The sequence below is a fragment of the Seriola dumerili genome, unplaced genomic scaffold, assembly GCF_002260705.1.
Source record: "Seriola dumerili isolate Sdu_G_001 unplaced genomic scaffold, Sdu_1.0 BDQW01000236.1, whole genome shotgun sequence".
NCBI classification, from domain to species: Eukaryota; Metazoa; Chordata; class Actinopteri; order Carangiformes; family Carangidae; genus Seriola; species Seriola dumerili.
The window spans coordinates 106573-128276 of record NW_019174491.1 but is presented as its reverse complement, the minus strand read 5'-3'; the positions used below and the strand labels follow the sequence as shown (position 1 = coordinate 128276).

Sequence of the window (21704 nt, the reverse complement as noted above, 5' to 3'; positions counted from 1 at the left end):
GGTCTGTGGACAGGAAGTGATCAGAGCCTCAGGGGGTTTATACAGTTTACTGTTGTCTGGTGAGGCTGACGGGTCTGTCAGGAGGAAGACCATGAGCTGAGAGCAGACACACATTTTAATAGTTGAATTCTTCCATTTTCTGTTGTTTCAGTCCAGGTCTCTTTAGGTTTATTAATTATATCATTAAGAATTATTCTTAAACTCTGGTGGGATGAACTGAAAGGTTTGGTTAATATATGGTTTATATCTATGTATAGTCAAGCCTGAAATTATTCATACCCCTGGCAAATTGTCTTAAAGTTACTTTTATTCAACCAGCAAGGTTTTTTTTTACCGTAAATGACACAGGCTTCTCCCAGAAGATAAGACGATGTACAAGAGGAATCATTGTATAAAAAAAAATCTCAGCTTTTATTTACATTTGAACAAAAAGTGGCATGTCCAAAATTATTCATACCCTTCTCAATAATCAATAGAAAAGCCTTTATTGGCTATTACAGCGATCAAACGCTTCCTATAATTGCTGACCAGCTTTTTGCATGTCTCCACTGGTATTTTTGCCCATTCATCTTCAGCGATGAGCTCCAACTCTTTCAGGTTGGAGGGTCTCCTTGCCTTCACCCTAATCTTTATCTCCCTCCACAGATTCTCAATTGGCTTCAAGTCAGGACTCTGGCTGGGCCACTGCAAAACTAACCACTTCTTCACCACTCTTGCTGTGTGTTTTGGGTCGTTGTCGTGCTGAAATGTCCACTGGTGCCCAAGGCCAAGTTTCTCTGCAGACTGCCTGATGTTGTTGACAATCTTGATGGATTGCTCTTTTTTCATGGTGCCGTTTACTGTGATCAGGTTCCCTGGTGCATTGGCTGAAAAACACCCCCAAAGCATTAGGTTCCCACCACCATGTTTGACAGTGGGATGGTGTTCTTAGGGTTGAAGGCTTCTCCTTTTCTACGCCAAATGAAGGATCCATCATTGTGGCCAAACAATTCAATTTTTGTTTCATCTGACCATAAAACAGAAGACCAGAAGTCTTCTTCTTTGTCCAGATGATGATTTGCAAAGGCCAAGCGGGCTTTTGTGTGCCTTATCTGGAGAAGTGGCGTCCTCCTTGGTCTGCGTCCGTGGAACCCAGCAGTGTGCAGTGTCCGTTGGACTGTCTGCCGTGAGACGTTGCCACCAGCAGAGCCCAGATTCACTAGGATGGCCTTGGTGGTGAACCTTGGATTCTTCTTCACCTCCCTCACTATCCTCCTGGCCAGCACAGGTGTCACTTTTGGCTTCTGACCACGTCCTCTGAGATTTTCCACAGTGCGGAACGTCTTGTATTTTTTAATAATACTTTGCACTGTAGCCACTGGAACTTGAAAACATTTAGATATGGCCTTATAGCCCTTTCCTGACTTGTGAGCAGCCACAATGTGCAGCCGCAGGTCTTCAGTGAGCTCCTTTGTCTCAGCCATGACTGTCCACAAACCAACTGCAGAGAGCTGCTGTTTTTCACCTGTTAAGTTGATTAAAACAGCTGTTCCCAATGAATCAGGGTAATTAAGATGCTTTAGAACAGCTTGGACTATTTGGAATGTATAGAACTTTGGATTTTCCCATAGACTGTGACAGTTTGCAAAGGGTATGAATAATTTTGGACATGCCACTTTTTGTTCAAATGTAAATAAAAGCTGAGAAATATATTTTTACACAATGATTGAAAAACCTTGCTGGTTGAATAAAAGTAACTTTAAGTCAAAATTTGCCAGGGGTATGAATAATTTCAGGCTTGACTATATGTATTCCTGCTGTTTTCTGTAGTACTGTCTCAGTTTAATGATGAAGCAGGTTTCATATCTCACCGCTCTTTAAAAGTCTTAAATGTACAGAAGTACATGTATAAATGTGACCCGGGGAAACCGGTTAAAATCTTTGTTGCAGTCAGAGCTGCGGTGATGAGTGTTTGGATTACTGATCCAGTAAAGGTAAACTGACATAAATCCCACGGTTCCAGGTTTTCAAAATGTTTATGAACCTGAATGTGTCAGTGAACGCAACTTCTTTATTTGGATGATTTAAAGGAAAAAACGTGAAAACGAGCTTCCAAGATTTTTCAAACTTAAAAGAAAAACTGCAGCAGAGCTGTGACCGGATGTAATTACATAAACTGTTGCTAATGAAGACCATGTCACAGGCTGGAAAGCTCCGAAAAAGGCTCATAAATGAAACTTGAGGTTGTTTAGTTAAACTCTTTTAGTCTCATTCAGCCAATAACATTCGTGATGGAGGCCGAGCCAGACTCCACCCACAACACGCACATTTTAAAGTTTGTTTATAGGCAAAACACACACACACACACACACACACACACACACTGTGTGAGTGTGTGTGTTCCAGAAATAACCCAGCCTTCAGAGTGTTTCAGCAGGAGGGAGGAGGAGGAGGGTGAAGAGGGGGGAGGAGGGCGAGGAGGTTCTGACCTACAGAGTTTTTATAACTGACTGAACTCTGAAGAGAAAAACTCAGAACTTCTTGTTGATTCTGTTCAGAAAAACAAAACCACAGAAGAAGTGAAGGGTCCGGGTCCGGGTCCAGGTCCATCCGGAGGAGGACGGACTGGAAACATGACCGTGGCTTCTCTTTTCTTCTCCTGTTGGATTTAACTCAAACCAGATGTCCTGCTGCCAGACTCCGGTTGTTTTTAACGTCTCTGTGACGTCACCAAACTCCGTGTTTTTCCTCCACTTCTAACGTCGACTTTTAACGGAACGCGCGCGACTGTAGCTCAGACTGACGGTTTAACAGTTTAACGGGACTTTGTGGTTTGGTCCCGGTGTGATCCTGGTCTTACTGAGTCTTGATCAGCTGACTGGACCGCGGGTTCTTGTGCACAGACAGGATAAAGAAGACAGAAGTGTGGTGTGTTTGAGGGACCATGGAGAACTGAAGAACCTCTGAAGAGTCATGAGGCTGTAAACGCACATGACCACAGACAGAAGATGCGCGTGTCCGTCCGGCTGCGCACACAGAGTCCCGTTCAGAATCAGGCCGATTTAAAGTTTGATTGATTATAGATTGAAGTTATCTGGGTTTATATATTCAGATCATACATTTCCAGACTCTCGTGGCTCCATCAGTGAATTCGGGATAAATAGAATCCAACAGACGGTATTTTATTTTAATGACAGACTCCTTTAACTGTTTCTCTGACAGTCATGTAAACGGTCCCAACTCCTGAAGTCAGCAGAGGGCTGAGGTGATGAAGATGATGAGGATGATGATGGTGCACAGTGAAACCCTGGGCAGTGTGAAGTGAAGCTCTCTCCTCATGCGGTGTCTCCTGGCTTCAGCCGCCCGGATGCTGCTCCGCCGCCGGCCCTGCTCCGGCCCGCTGCTGCTGCTGCTCGGGGTCGCGGTGTGTCTCTTCTACCAGACCCTGATGCTGGCCCGGAACCGGCTCCGGTCCGGACCGCAGCGTCCCGCCACTGATGTTCGCAGCAGGAAGTCTACGGATGAATTCATGATGATGGAGACCAGGAAGTTCATTTCCACCCTGGAGACTTTACAGAGAGAGACTCAGGTGAGCTTAACCTGCTCCCCGTGTGTGTGTGTGTGTGTGTGTGTGTGTGTGTGTGTGTGTGTGTGTGTGTGTGTGTGTGTGTGTGTGTGTGTGTGTGTGTGTGTGTGTTATTGGTGGAGTTCATCCCTGATTTTAAAGTAACTCATGATCTCATGTTGAGAGTAGATTTCCGAAGCTTTCAACAACATGTGATGAGCCACTGAGGAAGACCGTGAGTCTGTGGTAGAAAGCCTCACCTTGAGCTCAGGCTTTTTAAATCAATCTCAGAGGTTTGTGAAGAAATATTTGTTTATTATCAAAATTCCTCTGGCTTCACAACAGGAGGTAATTCTTCTTCAGACTTTCTGAAATTCTGCATCAATATAATCAGACAAAAGACACTTTATGGCAGTTTTTTATTTAACAACACATTCATACACCTGGAGGAAATACTGTCAAAGTACTGACACGCCAAACTTCATTCAAAATGAGAATTTTAAGATTAAACGAGTTGGAAACTCGTACTGACAAACTTCACTCAGAGTTTTATGAATTATTGTTTGTTTATCAGAAAATACTTTGAAAAGACAAAGCAAAAAGCCTCCCATAAAGAAAATACATTCATTCATAAATACAATTCTTGGAAAATGTGAGTTTCAATAAAACACCCACATTTAACAAACTTTTAAGTGACTCTTATCAATACTATCACCAAATTAAAAATCATTTGTCATCTTAACATTAGCTGTTAGTTTTTCAGACTTTAAAAGATCCATCCAGGACTGTGGAGTAAATATGATCCATCCATCCAGAAAACGACTCCTGCCAAACTCCTTTTAAAACTGGAGCATTTTCAGATTGTTTTTTCAGATGTTTCACAGACAACAGTAACTAATTAACTAAAATAATTTATAAAATAATTGTATCAATGCTGCTGTTTGATGGATTATAAATATACTAAACTGACAAGCTCGTTTTACAGAATGTTATTCTTTGAACATGGACAGGTTTTCTCATGGAGTCTCAGTCAGCTGGGCCGAGGCTCCTTCTGGCTCATTGTTGCTGTATTTTTAGATTGTGAGGGGATCAATGGCCGTGTGCACCAGGGTTTTATTTTACTCCAGGATGATTGACAGCTGTATAGACCAATCCGTTTGAGACATTCAGAGTATCCAGTCACTGTGTGAACTGGGTATTTTAAGTGTGTTGTGGTCCTCGGTGTCCCTGATACAAATATTTGTGTGTCATTAATCAGCTGAGGATCCAGTTCCTGACAGATAACTGAGTGTAAACTGGCAGCTGACAGACAGACGCAGTGTTAATCCTACACACACACACACACACACTCAGGCTGTCAGGCTGTGAATCTATCAGGTTTTGTGAGGTTTTATTGCAGCAGTAAAACGTCTCTGACTTCACTCTGTCACAGTTTCATCTTTACAGGAGCAGATCAACATTTTAGGAAACGTCCTGTTTGAGGCCTGAAGGTTGTTCCCACAGAAGCTGAAGTAAAATCAGACGTCGTTTAACAGAGATCAGCTCTGTAGGTGAAAACAAAGATCAATCATCAGAGACAGACATGTTGATTGTAAACATGAATAACCTCATCAGAACATGTCAGGTTCTCCTTCCTGTGTTGGTCTGGATGTGACTTCACCTCAGCTCACTGCAGAGCTGCACCCTGTTCTGTTTATACGGGACCTGAGTCCTTGAGGTCCACACAGGAACAAAGTGGTCTTGGTTAGACGTCCACATATTGAACCTAGACTGGCTGTACTGCATGAGATCCAGGACCGGGTCTGGACCGGCCCACGTGTCTTGTCTCGTCAGAGCCTCAAAACCTTTTATTTTCAGTTCCCTGAGACAAAACAAATGAGTGACATCTCAAATACTCAAAGGTTAACCAAACTGACCGTGTGCAGGAGTGAAGTGACATGAAGAACTGGACTGTTGGTTCTGGATCCTGACAGAGGTTCAGACACTGTCTCCACAGTCCTGTCTCCTCCTCTGACACAGAGTCCACTGGTTTTCTTAAACAGCAGTAGATTTTATTTATAGTCTGTTTCAGTCTGTTCACAGTCAGCTGTCCGACATCAGCTGTTCACCTCCCTGGTTCCCTCCACTCCTCCAGCCAGACTCAGGAAACCTGCAGCCTGTTCTGGGAACAGGTCCACCATTGTCCTGAAGGTTCTGAAGGTCCTGAAGGGTTCTGAAGATTCTTCAAGGGCTCTTAAGATCCTGAAGGGGTATGAAAGTTCTGAAGGTCCTGAAGGGTTCTGAAGGTTCTGAAGGTCCTCAATGCCCTGAAGGGTTCTTAAGGTCCTGAAGGGTTCTGAAGGTTCTGAAGGGTCTTGAAGGGTTCTTAAGGTCCTGAAGGGTTCTTAAGGTTCTGAGGTTCTTAAGGTTCTGAAGGTCCTGAAGGTTCTGAAGGATCTTGAAGGGTTCTTAAGGTCCTGAAGGGTTCTGAAAGTTCTGAAGGTCCTGAAGGGTTCCTAAGGTCCTGAAGGGTTCTTAAGGTTCTGAGGTTCTTAAGGTGCTGAAAGAGCTGAAGGATCTTGAAGGGTTCTTAAGGTCCTGAAGGGTTCTGAAGTTTCTGAAGGTCCTGAATGCCCTGAAGGATTCTGAAGGTCCTGAAGGTTCTGAAGGGTCTTGAAGGGTTCTTAAGGTCCTGAAGGGTTCTGAAAGTTCTGAAGGTCCTGAAAGACCTGAAGGGTCTTGAAGGGTTCTGAAGGTCCTGAAGGGTTCTGAAGGTCATGAATGCCCTGAAGGGTTCTGAAGGTCCTGAAGGTTCTGAAGGGTCTTGAAGGGTTCTTAAGGTCCTGAAGGGTTCTTAAGGTCCTGAAGGTCCTGAAGGGTTCTTAAGGTTCTGAAGGTCCTGAAGGGTTCTCAATATTCGTAAAGTTCTGAAGGTTCTTAAGGTTCTGACTGTCTATGACCTGACCTAATGCTCGAGGTCTTGGTGTTTTAGAACCAGACGTGATGACATCACAGTGTGGTGTGTTCACTTCTCTTTGGTATTTTACAGATCAAACAGTTAATCGATTAATCAGTGAAATTATCATCTGATTGATCCACAGTAGGTTTTAATCCGTAGTTCAGATTCTTTTATTCTCACAGAAAGCTTGTGTCTGATAAACGACGTCAGCTGTTCCTGTCACTCAGAGGCTCCGTGGTGTCTGACATCATCATACAGGTGTTCCCTCCTGCTGTGTGACTGACAGCAGCTCAGACAGGTGACAGGTGTTGTTACAGCTGGTTTTCTGCTGCTCTTTGATCCAGAACAAATGTTGGATCTGCAGGATCTGGTCTGGGACTGGAGTTCAGTCTGTCGCTGTCTGACCTCAGTGATCCTGGTGCTGGTGTCATGAGGCTGTTCACCTTTTGAATGTCCTCTGTTTTCACACTCTCAGGTAGGGGGAGGGGCTAGACACACCTGTACCTGGTTTACCTCATCAATCTGTGTGTCTCTTCTGACTCAGGACAGTTTGTCCTTAGTGTCTGGTTCTGCAGATCAGCTGACCGACGCCTCAGACGTGTCATGTGACCAGTGTGTGTTATGGTGCCTCGCTTCATCAGTCTGTGGTATGAGACCTCATTAGTGAGTCTGTCTGTGGACAGGGAGCTGAGAGACTCCTCCTCCATCAGTCCATCAGGTCTGGACTCTGAGAGGACCCAGTCTGTCTGAGAGGACCCAGTCTGCAGGACTCGTGGTCCTTGGAGGATGAACCCTCTTGACCTGAGCTGCGGCACCTCAATCAGGACAGAGTGTGAGGGTTAGAATCACAGAGACCAGTCTGTCCTGGTTCTGATCTGCTCTGGTGTTCTGGTGTTCTGGTGTCCTGGTTCTGGTCTGTCCTGTTCTGTCCTGGTCTGTCCTGGTCCTGGTCTGTCCTGGTTCTGGTCTGGAGCCTGAGCTTCTGCTTCCAGTCTTTGGGCTAAGCTAGGTTGAACAAGTCCTGGACTTGGTCTCTGTCCCGGACCACAGCTGGGACTGTAGTCCAGCTGCAGACTCAGTGGTTTCAGACAGGGGACTGAATGCTTCTGTTCCTCTCACTGCAGGTCCAGGTGTGGTCTCGGAAACCCCCCTGGCGTCGTCGGGCCGTGGTTCTGACAGGTCAACATCTGGCCTCTGACACCGAGGTCCAGCTGTACCAGCAGGTCCTGCAGCAGATAGGCTACGAGGTCCACATGTCCAGATACGCTGAGACCAGCAGCGTCCTCAGAACAAACCAGGGTGAGTATGGGGGGGGGTCTCAGAGACCGGGTCCTAGAACCCTGTGAGGACCAGAGGAGGATCAGGACTTAAACTCTGTCGCTGCAGAAACACATGAGGAGCCTCATCAGGGTCAGAGGTCACTGTGTGTTGTTATTTGTTTTCCATTAGAACCAGGACCAGGTTTAAACTCTTTGTGCCTGAAAACACTGAGACCAGAACAGGAACCAGACCAGTTTCCTGTGGGCCCTGGAGTCCTCTCTGCTGGTCCACGTCAGACTGTTTGTTTGGACAGACGCTTCCTGTTTCCGCTCTCAGCTCAGTTTCCTGTTCCACAAGGTTTTTAGTCTTTAGTGTTTGAGTCTGTTTCATCGTCTTCACTTCTAAACTCCACCCAGTGATCACTTTATTGGGAACAGCTCACTCACACTGGCCGGTCCCTCAGTTCTTCATGTCATGATCCTCCAGATGTTGAAACTTTCCTCTGTTCCCAGCAGCTGTACAACAGCTGTATGTGACTGCGACACTCCGTCAGCTGCTCCTTCTTCTCCTGTTTCACCATGCTCCAAAGGTGTTCTACAGGATCCAGGTCACTGAACTCCTGTCTGTGTCTCCATGGTAACAGGTGTGAGTGGGTGGAGCCTGTTGCTGTGCCTCAGTAGTTCAGAGCGGAGCTGTCTGAGGAGAGTCTCCTTCTCTCACCTGCAGTATCATCAGAAGGTGAGACTCACCTGTTCACCTCTGTGTTACAGCCAATCACTGAGTGTCCTGTCTGAGCTCACCTGTGTCTCCACCTCCTCAGGTTAACCTTATTCCTGGGCTGATGGAGGCCTTCTCTGATGCAGGTGGTGGTCTCTGTCACCTCTTCACTCGGTCACACCCGACAGGTGAGTGTGCAGGTTTCAGGCTCCTGAAAACTTCATTTTCAAACCTCAGGTGTGTTGATATTTACCTGTCTGTGTTTTTGTCTCCTCCTCTCACGATCAGATTTACCCATGAAGCCATACTCCTGTGGATCGACCAGTCAGAAGCTGCAGATTCCTCAGGACAGGTAAGTTATCAACTCACCTGTCAGAATAATGACACGCACTCTGTACATCTGTGTTCACCTTCTCTCTGGCAGGCGCTCACCTGCCCGAGCCCCACCACCTGGTCTGGTTACCATGGTGAATGTTTACATCCTGGTGACTTCAGTCAGACCGCTGACATCCTTCCTGCATGACATCAGCGTGGTGTCAACCAATCAGGATCCGAGGGGACGACCCATGAAGGTGAAACACCTGTAAATCATTTTATGGACCTGTTTTAAAGCAGGCCCTTCAAAATAAAAGCCCTGGAGACTTTAATGGACATGACGCATCAAACTGAGCTTTATTTTACTTTAATTTGTCTTATTTAATAAAGAACTAATTAATGTATTTCTTTATTAGTTGATTTACCAGGAAATAGACAGACAGATTTTACAGATGTTCTACCTCTGACCTCTGTATAAACCAAACATCTGTGTGTGTCTGTATTGAATATTTTGAGTGCTACTGTTCCTTTAACGAAGCTCTTCCTGTGTGTTGCTGCCCCCTGCTGGTGTGACCCCTCTCCCTCAGCTCAGGGACTTCCTGCTGCAACAGCTGGGACCAACTAACTCCCAGCAGGCTTTGGGGCAGATGAAGCAGGTCATAGGTGAAGTGCTGCAGGCGGCAGCGTCAACCAATGAGAAGACAGAAACAGTCAACAGGTAAAAAACTTGCTGTCATCTGCAGCAGGGGAGGATGCTGTTGTATTTGGTTATTTTATTGATTGATTATTGATTGGCGTTGTGTGTTTCAGGTGTGTGTTGTGTTACCAGCTGCTCACCTTCACTCTGCTGTTCAGCAGCTCCATCACACCTGTTACAGTCCAGGTAAGAGACAGACTGCTCCTGTCTGTTTTCAGCTTGTAGACACTGTAGACCCGACCCCTCTGGAACCGGACTGACCGATCTGAGACGTCACCTCCTCTCCGTGTCCTGCCGTCTGTCCTCCACCAGAGGTCACTGTGTCTTCAGCTGCTCTCTGATTGGTCAGCAGCTCCTCTGCAGACTGATCTCTGTCTCCAAGTTTAATGTTTGACTCGCTGTCTCCAGGTGGACACTGATGTAACGTTTGTCTCTTTGTCTCCAGGTGGACACTGATGTAACATTTGTCTCTCTGAGTAAAGACACGTTTGACAGACAGATCACCAAAGACCTGATCCTGGAGGACACACTGCACTTCCTGCTGGCAACACACCCACACCTGTCCTCAGAGCCAGAGACGGAGGGGGGACAGGTGAGTCTTTTCTGTCATGATGCAGATACTGTACGATGTGTGTCCAGGATGTATTAATAATGTCTCTGTCTTCAGTACGGCGGCTGCAGAGGAACAAACAGTCGGTGTCTGTCAGAGGACGAGTTTCTTCTTCTGCTTCAGTTTCAGCGACAGATGACGACGTCTTCAGCTTTTCAGCTGGTGAGACACACGTCACATATATATATTATTAATATATATTATTATGTGTTATTATTGTATATTATTATCATATATATTATGATCATACTGTGAGGTCATATATAATCAGTGTGATGTTGTCAGTGTATCTGCACTGACACAACAAATATACCTCAGCACCTGAAGGTGGAGCTGCTGCACCATCACGCCCCCACCCCCTTAAAACTCAGCACATCCCTGAAACTCATACAAATGTTTTGAACTACACCTGGAGAGGAGCTGAAGTCACCTGGTCTGATGCTATTTATTGTTTCTCTGCAGCTGTATCCCAGCCCCTCCTCCTCCTGCTCCTCCTGCTCCTCCTCCTCCTCCTCCTCCTCTCTGAGCGTCTCTGACCTCCTAATCAGGATCAGCCGTTACTACGAGCTCCAGAGGAACTCCAGCTTCAGGTGAGGATGATGAGGAGAAACCCAAGCCAGCTGCTTCTGTCACATCTGGAGAGCAACATCTGTAACAGTGCTTAATTTATGAAATGTTCAGAACAGAACAACATCCCATGATTCATTGCTCCAGCAGTCTGTGAGTCATTCTACAAACAGGAAGTAAACCTGATATTGTGAAGAAACTAACAAACCTCATGTTTCTGACAGAAGTGATGGGACGGGAGCTTTGACCAATCAGGAGTCAGCGGTGTACTCGTCACAGGGCGGAGCCGCAGATAAAGGTGAGACACTGGCTTCATCTGTGTGACACAGTATCCGTGACAACAGCAGTTATTCCTGCATCATGTCAGACTGTCATACACCCTGTACCTGCCATCCAGCCCTATGATTGGTTGATTTCTCTGTGTGGGTCAGGTCCCTGTGTGGACCCCCGCCTCAGACAGATCTACACCGACCCCCCCCTCACCCTGACTCCCCCCTTCAGCCCGTGGGTGAAGGAGTACCGTGCTGAGGTGACCTTTGACACGGTGACGGTTCGAATTCGGCCAGAGCCCGTCAGCTCAGTCTGCCGGGTCCACCTGGACGAGCACCGAGGACCCAGGTGAGATCAGGACCTGACCCCCGACCCCTGGTCCCCCCTCACAGATGATTGAAGTTTCTTGTCCACAGGATGGCAAACTACCCAGTCGGCCTCGGCGACAGCAGGATCAGCATCCTGGTGACGGACGACGCCGAGCCGCAGCCCATCATCATGACGATCTACACAGTCCACATGTACCGCGAGAACCGACCTAGTCTGCCCATGTTTGGAGATCATGTGATGTGCAGCTTCGTGCAGGTAGGTCAGCTGCTTTCCTATTGGCTGCTGGGCTGTGGGGAGGATGTGATGTCATCATGACGAGATAAAAAACATGGAGACGACTCACCAGACCCAGACCCAGATCAGTCTACAGACCCAGACCCAGACCCAGGCCCAGGCCCAGACCCAGACCCAGGTCCGGACCAAGACCAGTCTACAGACCCAGACCCAGGTCCAGGCCCAGACCAGTCTACAGACCCAAACCCAGACCCAGGCCCAGACCAAGACCAGTTTCTTGACCCAGACCCAGACCCAGACCCAGACCCAGACCAGTCTACAGACCCAGACCCAGGATAGAGTCGGAACCGGTTTTTTCCAGACTGGCTGCAGATTCTCTCACAGTAGAATCTGTGTTTGTGTTTGAAATCCAAACATCAGAATAAATCTTTCTCTGCTCGACTGCAGACGACAGAGACTCTCAGAAACGTGTCACTGCATTTTTCAGTTCCTGTCTCATGTGTCTCATAAAGAAATCTGGTCCAGATTTCTGTCCTTGATTCTGTGTCTGGACTCTCGTCTGCTTCAGATCAGAGACTGTAAACAACATGTTGAACCAAAATCAAAGGATTTCAGTGAAACTGCTTCGATCGCTGGAGACAGAATAAATCCAGCTTGGTGAACTTTGACACTCGTCAGCAGCTTGTTGGTTCCAGAGCTTTTGACTATGTGACGGTGGCTTCATCAGCTCAGTGGAGAGAGACCTGATCTCTGTTCAGGTAAAATAAATCATGTTTCTCTCTCAGCCTCCTCCCTCACCCGTCCTCTTTGATCTACCTGTAGGGCTCAATTAGAGCAAGACACATGAAGAGAGTAGGTGTTCACTCGTCCCGCTGGGGGGTCAGTGGGCCCCCGCTCGGGCCCCTGGAGAACAGAGAGGCTATTGATGCAGTGTGGGGTCTGCTCTTTGAAGCTGTGTCATGTGAAGATAAAACGAGAGCTGCTGCTGTCTGCGGAGGACAGGTACACAACAGGTGTTCATTAACCACAGGTGATAACCCACTCACAGTCCCCCCTGACCAACCCCCCCGACTGACACCCCCCCCCGGGTCATGTGGGTCACAGCTGCAGGTCCACAGGTTTCTGTCCTGAGCTTAGCTGCTTCATGTTCATGTGCCCTGGTTTAAATCTGTCTAAATCCGTTCATCCAACAAACATCAGACCAGAACAACAGATCACAGAACAACAGATCAGAACAACAAATCACAGAACAACAGTCCAGAATAACAGACCAGAATAACAGATCACAGAACAACAGACCAGAACAACAGACCAGAATAACAGATCACAGAACAACAGATCAGAACAACAAATCACAGAACAACAGACCAGAATAACAGACCAGAATAACAGATCACAGAACAACAGACCAGAATAACAGACCAGAATAACAGATCACAGAACAACAGACCAGAATAACAGATCACAGAACAACAGACCAGAATAACAGATCACAGAACAACAGATCACAGAACAACAGACCAGAATAACAGATCACAGAACAACAGACCAGAGTAACAAATCACAGAACAACAGACCAGAGTAACAAATCACAAAACAACAGACCAGAATAACAGATCACAGAACAACAGATCAGAACAACAGATCACAGAACAACAGATCACAGAACAACAGATCACAGAACAACAAATCACAGAACAACAGATCAGAACAACAGACCAGAATAACAGATCACAGAACAACAGACCAGAATAATAGATCACAGAACAACAGATCAGAACAACAAATCACAGAACAGACCAGAACAACAGACCAGAATAACAGATCACAGAACAAAAGATCAGAACAGCAAATCACAGAACAACAAACCAGAACAACAGATCACAGAACAGACCAGAACAACAGATCAGAACAACAAATCACAGAACAGATGAGAACAACAGATCACAGAACAGACCAGAATAACAGATCACAGAACAAAAGATCAGAACAGCAAATCACAGAACAACAAACCAGAACAACAGATCACAGAACAGACCAGAACAACAGATCAGAACAACAAATCACAGAACAGATGAGAACAACAGATCACAGAACAGACCAGAATAACAGATCACAGAACAAAAGATCAGAACAGCAAATCACAGAACAACAAACCAGAACAACAGATCACAGAACAGACCAGAACAACAGATCAGAACAACAAATCACAGAACAGATGAGAACAACAGATCACAGAACAGACCAGAATAACAGATCACAGAACAAAAGATCAGAACAGCAAATCACAGAACAACAAACCAGAACAACAGATCACAGAACAGACCAGAACAACAGACCAGAATAACAGATCACAGAACAAAAGATCAGAACAGCAAATCACAGAACAACAAACCAGAACAACAGATCACAGAACAGACCAGAACAACAGACCAGAACAAAAGATCACAGAACAAAAGATCAGAACAACAAATCACAGAACAGACCAGAACAACAGATCACAGAACAACAGATCACAGAACAACAGATCAGAACAGCAAACCACAGAACAACAGACCAGAACAACAGATCAGAACAACAAATCACAGAACAGATGAGAACAACAGATCACAGAACAACAGATCAGAACAGCAAACAACAGATCACAAAACAACAGAACAACAGATCACAGAACAACAACTTAGAACAACAGATCAGAACAATAGATCACAGAACAACAGATCAGAACAACAAATCACAGAACAACAGACCAGAACAACAGACAACAGTACAACAGACCACAGAACAACAGACCACAGAACAACAGACCACAGAACAACAGTGTTTATACACTTTGTATAACCCTTAAAAACCCTTTGAGACCCAGTGCAGTTTCCTTGTACCCTGGTCCAGAACCAAAGCTTAGGACCAGCGTGGGGTTCTTGTGTCTCTGTGTGAGCTATTTTCTGCCAACGATCAGCTGGTGGTCGTTGTTTATTCATCAGCACCAAAACGTCAAAAACACTTCAGTTCTTCAAGTGTGAAAAATTTGATCAGTGTTTGGTGACTGATGTTTCCATAGTAACACAGTGTGTGTTTAACGGGTGTGGGTTCCATGACAACCACACAGAGTCCACATCAAGGATCAGACCTTAATGGTGTTTATTATGACAGCATTGTAGTGTGAAGTAACAGTTTAGAGTTTTTACAGTGTATCAATGAAGCTGCAGTGAGGATGAGGATCTGCTCTTCATCCTGGTCTCTGTGACACTCTGCAGCTACACACAAACTACACACTGTCCAAGTCCTGGACCCTGAGAGACCTCACAGACCAGCTCTGCTGTGTGTGTTAGCTTCTGGTGGCTAGCATTAGCAGACTTCAGGGACTTTATTCACTACTGAGCTGAACCTGATATTCTACAGCCCGGTCCTGGTTCTGGTTCTGGTTCTCTAACTGGGTTGATGGTAAGCACTGTTCTGTAATAATATCTGGGTGAAGCAGTCCAGATCAGAGACCAGGAGAGACCAGGGGCTTCACTTCAAACCGCAGCGTTCATACAGTCCAGTCCGGCTGTGTCTCTCAGAGTCTCTGTACAGGTGTTCATCCTCCTGTCAGGTTCGGCTTTATGGTCCAGATGTTTGTGAGGGAAGTGTTCTATGCCTCTTTCAGGATCCGGGCTGTGTGAATGTGGTCCCCGGACTATCGGCCTGAGCCTCTGAGTCCTGATCTGATCTCTGCTGATGATCCAGATGGACCAGGTCCAGGATCTCAGGTCCACTGCAGAGGCTCTCGTCAGTTGTGAAATCTAGTTGTATAAACCGAGGTCCAGCTGGAGGACTTCCTCATCTGAGGAGGTTTGTTGTGTAACAGCTGTGAGGCCTGAACCTGAACAGACTGGAGTCACTGAACTACGACCTGGACCAGGATTTAGACTCTGCTGTCTGACAGACAGAGCTGTTGAATCTGAAGTGACACTGTCCTCACCTGTCTGAGACCAACACCTGGACAGGTGCATGAACACAGAGCTGAAGTCAGTGATGTCAGACAAGAAACTGAATGTTCAGGTAATGAGCTTTTATTTTGACAGGAACATCCTCTGTGTCACCTGACAAAACCTGTGTGTGTGTGTGTGTGTGTGTGTGTGTGTGTGTGTGTGTGTGTGTGTGTGTGTGTGTGTGTGTGTGAGAGAGAGAGAATCCTGTGTGCAGGTCTGAGATCAGATCAGGACTCTCCTTGTGTCAGGAACAATAAAAGTGAACCAGAATCCAGTTCCCAGGTCTCTGTTTGAACCAGGTCTGTGTTCAGGCCCTGTTTCAGACTCAGGTGTTGTCCTGCTGTTACAGTCAAACATGAATGCACCCCCCACCCCCCCCCACCCCCAACAACTGGACTGACTGAGATCCCAGACAGACAGAGAGGAGGAGGGAGGAGACACGTGTTGTGAAAGTGAAGCTTCATTCCTCAGTTAAACAGAACACAATGTGTTGGCAGAGACTCTATGACCTTTGACCTCGTGTCTCCAACTGATTTAAACCTGCAGATGTTCCTGACAGACGACACAAAGCTTCATTAAAATCAGTCACATGACACACATCAGGCTGATGGACACTGTCCTTGGACAGGAAGTCTCAGAGCAGAGGACATGACGAGACACCTCAGTCCACAGACCTGATGTGATGTTGCTGTGATTTCTGACTCTGGTCCGTCTTCTGGTCTCGGTTTGCTCGTGGTTTCAGGTCTCTGAGGACGTCCCTCAGTCCGTCTCCCAAAAAGGCAGCAGCAGCAGCAGATATGATCTGATGACTGTGTTGATCTGGATTATGGGCCTGGTTTACTCAGAGAGTCGGATCAGATCAGGTCTGAGATCAGTGGAGCTCTTTGATCTCATGAGAGGATTATGTCTGTTCAAACAAATTTCTCTAATCTGTTGGTTCCTACTTATTAGACTTTGTGTAAAATCATCTTTTATGTTCTAATCACAGAGAGGATCAAATCTGAACAGTTCTGAACAGCAGTTTTATTATATTTTCATACAATTAATTTCAACTCATTTCTACTTATTTTGTTGGATTTTTTATTTTCTTTCTTTCTTATTCTTAGAATATTTCATTCCCCACATTTTAATAAATACAGAACAGATTCTAAAAAACCTGAACATGAACATTTAAAGTGAGAGTTTGTTTCCTCTGGTGGTCCTGGTAGACCTGGTCCAGGTGTGCTCTGGTCTGAACTGGACTCAGCAGCAGGATGTTTTCACCGTGTCGAGTGTGTTGGTGTGTGATGTATTGTGGGACGTGGGATGGTAGAACCTGATGACTGCAGGTCACCTCAGTAGAAGCGGAGCGTTGTACGTGGCAGCGGCTCAGACGCTCAGAGGATGAAAGGTGTCGGTGTGTTTGGAGTTTGAGGCTGATCTCAGACCAGCCTTCGTCTGTTTGACGTTTACACTGAGCTCAGGTACGAACAAGAAAATCCCTGTTAAGTTTTCTTGTCGCACTTTGTTGTGAGCTGCGACGCCGTGGTGAGGAATGTGACGCCGCCGCCACGAAACCTGCAGCAGAGGGAGAGGTGTGTTTGTGTGTGTGTGTGTGTGTGCGTATGTGTGCGTGTGTGCGTGCGCGGGTGTGTGTGTGTGTGTGCGTGCGTGCGTGCTTGCGTGCGTGCGTGCGTGCGTGCGTGTGTTTTCCACATATTACTCATGTTGTGGGGACACAGTCACATTATGGAGACAAAACAAAGTCCCCGTTAAATCTTCGTTAACCTTCATTTAGTTTAGGTTAAGGTTAGTTTATGTTAACGTTCGTTAGGGTTGAGGTTTAGGGTTACACAACTAGTAGCTATGGTTAAGGTTAAAGTAACTCTCCAGGAAATAAATGTAAGTCAATGTAAAGTCCTCTGAAGTCATGGAGTGTGTGTGTGTGTGTGTGTGTGTGTGTGTTGGTACAGCGTGTTTGACGGCGGTGTCTCTGAACTCAGGGCCAGACATGGCGGCTCTCACAGGGCCTCTGAGCTGGTCCAGTTTATTTGACCTTGACCTCTGACCACGAGACTATGACTGTGACACAAACAGAAGAAGAAGAAGAACTGAGGCTGATGACAAGTTCTCTGTGTTCTGGTTTCAGGACTGTGGTCTGTTGGTTCGGCCCGGTCGGTCCTGTGGTCTTCAGCCCTTCATCAGGTATCGGAGTCCACTTCAGACCTGCAGCTCAGGACACGCACCAGGTCTGATGTCACTTCTTGTCCCTAGTATCAGATCTGTTCAATCTATTATCTCTGAGAGTTTACACCTGTCTCACCTGTCTCAGGTCGGTGGGTGGTTCCATGTCTGAGCTGTTCTGACAACAGGACGTGTGATTGGAGGGAGGTTGCCTGGCAGCCAGACGGCTGTTCTCACCTTTTAGTGGACCGTTCCCTGCTGCAGGACTGTATGATGGACAGGAAGGTGAGGTCATGTGATCACAGGTGAGGTCTCTGATGAAAGACCTGAACCTGGTCCCTACAGTGAAACTGTTTTCAGACCAGGTCCAGTATGTAGACAGGTGTCCTGATGGTGGAGGTGACTCACCTGTTCATTGCCCCTCCCCCTCAGGTGTTGTTTATCGGCGACTCGACCAATCGTGGGATGATGTACTTCCTGATGGAGCGAGTCAACTCGAGTCTGGAGGACTGGGGCAAAGCTCACAACACACTGGTCTACAGGAACCTGAACAAGGGGCAGAGCCTGGTCAGCTACTCGTACTACCCTCAGTTCTGGTTGGAGAAGAAAAAGAGGCCAACGTTCAGGCAGGCGCTGCTGGCAGTTGCTTCCACAGTGACAGGAAGTGGGGGGGGGGGGTGTGAGGAGGGGGGGGGGTACCACACAGATCCTTATGTTCTGTCTTTACTGACGACCTCTGTCCCTGAAGGTCTCGACCTCTGGTGAACTCTGACCTGACGGTGCTGGTGGTGGGAGGAGTCCAGTGGCTCAACACTGATCACCTGAGGACAGTCAGAGAGGTGCTGGACAGGTAAGACAGGATGATGAGGTCACATGTTCAGAGGCGAGAGGAGACGGGCTAATGTTCTATTTCCTTAATTAATGAGGATGATGATGAGGATGATGATGATGAGGATGAGGATGATGAGGATGATGATGATGATGGTGATGATGGTGATGATGATGATGGTGATGATGATGATGGTGATGATGATGATTGTGATAATGATGATAGTGATGATGATGGTGATGATGATGATGATGGTGATGAGGATGATGGTGATGATGATGATGGTGATGATGGTGATGAGGATGATGGTGATGATGATGATGGTGATAGTGATGATGATGGTGGTGATGAGGATGATGGTGATGAGGATGATGGTGATGATGATGATGATGATGAGGATGATGGTGATGATGGTGATGATGATGATGGTGATGAGGATGATGGTGATAGTGATGATGATGATGGTGATGAGGATGATGGTGATGATGATGATGATGATGAGGATGATGGTGATGAGGATGATGGTGATGATGATGATTGATGATGATGATGATGATGATGATGATGATGATGATGAGGATGATGGTGATGATGGTGATGATGATGATGGTGATGAGGATGATGGTGATAGTGATGATGATGATGGTGATGAGGATGATGGTGATGAGGATGATGGTGATGATGATGATGATGATGAAGATGATGGTGATGAGGATGATGGTGATAGTGATAGTGATGATGATGGTGATGATGATGATGATGGTGATGAGGATGATGGTGATGATGATGATGGTGATGATGGTGATGAGGATGATGGTGATGAGGATGATGGTGATGGTGATGATGGTGATGAGGATGATGGTGATGATGATGATGGTGATGATGGTGATGAGGATGATGGTGATGATGGTGATGATGATGATGACGGTGATGACGGTGATGATGGTGATGGTGATGATGACGGTGATGATGGTGATGGTGATGATGATGATGATGGTGATGATGGTGATGATGAGGATGATGATGGTGATGATGATGATGATGATGGTGATGATGATAGTGATGATGATGGTGATGATGATGGTGATGATGGTGATGATGATGATGATGGTGATGATGGTGATGATGGTGATGATGGTGATGATGAGGATGATGATGGTGATGATGATGGTGATGATGGTGATGATGATGATGGTGGTGATGGTGATGATGATGGTGATGATGAGGATGATGGTGATGATGATGATGGTGATGATGATGATGATGATGTTGATGATGATGATGATGATGATGATGGTGATGATGGTGATGATGGTGATGATGGTGATGATGATGATGATGGTGATGATGGTGATGATGAGGATGATGATGGTGATGATGATGATGATGATGGTGATGATGGTGATGATGATGATGGTGGTGATGGTGATGATGATGGTGATGATGAGGATGATGGTGATGATGATGATGGTGATGATGATGATGATGATGTTGATGATGGTGATGATGATGATGGTGGTGATGATGGTGATGATGATGATGATGATGTTGATGATGGTGATGATGATGATGGTGGTGATGATGGTGATGATGGTGATGGTGATGATGATGATGATGGTGATGATGATGATGATGGTGATGGTGATGATGATGATGAACTCCTGTAGTTTCATGATGCTTATCCAAAGTGCAGACTGTGGTTACCATGACAACAGGTGTTGACGACTCCTCCTCCTCCTCCTCCTCAGGGAGTCTCTCAGTAACATCCTGGTGGTGGTGAAGTCTTTGGGGATGGGCTTCCACCTCCCTGTGGACGGGATCAGGTCTCTGAGTCTGGTAGGTTCCTGTTCATACCTCTATCTTCTTCTGTCCTGGGGGGGGGGGGCAGAGACACAGTGAAGATAACACAAGTAATATCAGTGTAATTGTGACAGATGATGATTCTATTGTGACATCATGTCTTCATTCCTCCACCTGGCGACAGTCAGAGCAGCCATTTTGTTTTCAGGTTGTCCGTCTGTCTCATTCTCATTGACATAATCTCTCAGAAACACCTTGAAGGAACTTCTTCAAATTTAGCACAAACATTCACTGGGCCTTAAGGATGAACTGATAAGATTTTGGTGGTTGAAGGTCAAATGTCAAGGTCACAGTGACCTCACAAAACACTTTGTACTTTTACTTTTTTATGACTGGATAAATAGGGATGTAATCTGGAAACTAGTCTGAGTGGCGGAGGGATAGAACCACGAGGAGGTGATTCTAGTTCTTTCATTGATCTTTCAGACTGAAATCCAAGATCTGGACAATGAGAACAACAACATCATCGCCACAGCAAAGCATCATGGGTACGAAGTGATTGACACGTTTAGCATCACGATGGGTCGATACAAAGAGTTCCTGCAGGGACGATGTGCCTGTCACTTCCACGAGGTAACGACCATACTCATCTCTGACACGACTAATGAGCAATTAAAACATGTGACTGAAAACATCTGCTGAGAACCTGAACCTGGACTAATCAGAGGAGGAGTTACTTCTTAACAAATACTAAACCAGGTGCAGATATAAAATCGAACTCTGTCGCTTCTTCTTTGTTCCCTCACAGGTGGAGAAGTTCCGGTCCTCCAGGCCTCCAGACGACACCACATCCACCACCAATGAAACCAGATCCACCAGACCTGGACTCAGCAGCCAATCAGCTGTGCAGGACACAGACCAGGAGGCGGGGCCCGCTGACACCTGGATCTATCACGTGAGAGGAGCAGTTAACCAGGTGTACTCTGAGATCCTGTTGAGCCGCCTGTGCTCCAAAACCCGAACCTAAGTGTGTGTGTGTGTGTGTGTGTGTGTGTGTGTGTGTGTGTGTGTGTGTGTGTGTGTGTGTGTGTGTGTGGGTGGCAGTGGGGGTGGGGGTGGGGGGGTGTAAGAGGAAGAGGGGCAGTAATAATGAGGAAAAAAAAGATGAACATTTAAAAACTTCTCTCTTCTGGATGTGAAAGAGGTGTGGTCAACATTTGTTTTCTTTATTCTATTTACAACACAACAACGACAAGTTAGTCGCCGACGTTAGTTAGTGAGCAGCAGGTTGTTTCTAATGACAACCTGCTGCTAGTCAACACAATCAGGTTAGCTTCATATGCACCTCCTAGTTTCACCACAGCACCTAGTTTCTAAAGAGCACTGGCTAGTTTTACCACAGTAGCCCGGGTTCTACTGTGTACTAACTAGTTTCTGATGCTTCGCCTAGTTTCTG

General features: G+C 46.3%; 1 protein-coding gene across 1 annotated transcript; it reads left to right on the top strand.

Moving 5' to 3' along the window:
• The first annotated feature begins 2554 nt into the window (after positions 1-2554).
• Positions 2555-21314, top strand: cped1 (cadherin like and PC-esterase domain containing 1). Its single transcript, XM_022755827.1, has 21 exons — positions 2555-3568; positions 7607-7781; positions 8386-8480; positions 8563-8647; positions 8748-8811; positions 8884-9031; positions 9362-9492; positions 9585-9657; positions 9917-10063; positions 10139-10243; positions 10544-10671; positions 10873-10946; positions 11080-11266; positions 11335-11503; positions 17585-17684; positions 17768-17904; positions 18052-18269; positions 18365-18469; positions 20197-20284; positions 20735-20881; positions 21057-21314. The coding sequence occupies exons 1-21, from the start codon at positions 3317-3319 to the stop codon at positions 21273-21275; spliced, it is 2847 nt and encodes a 948-aa protein (XP_022611548.1). The 5' UTR covers positions 2555-3316; the 3' UTR covers positions 21276-21314.
• The last annotated feature ends 390 nt before the right edge of the window (positions 21315-21704 follow it).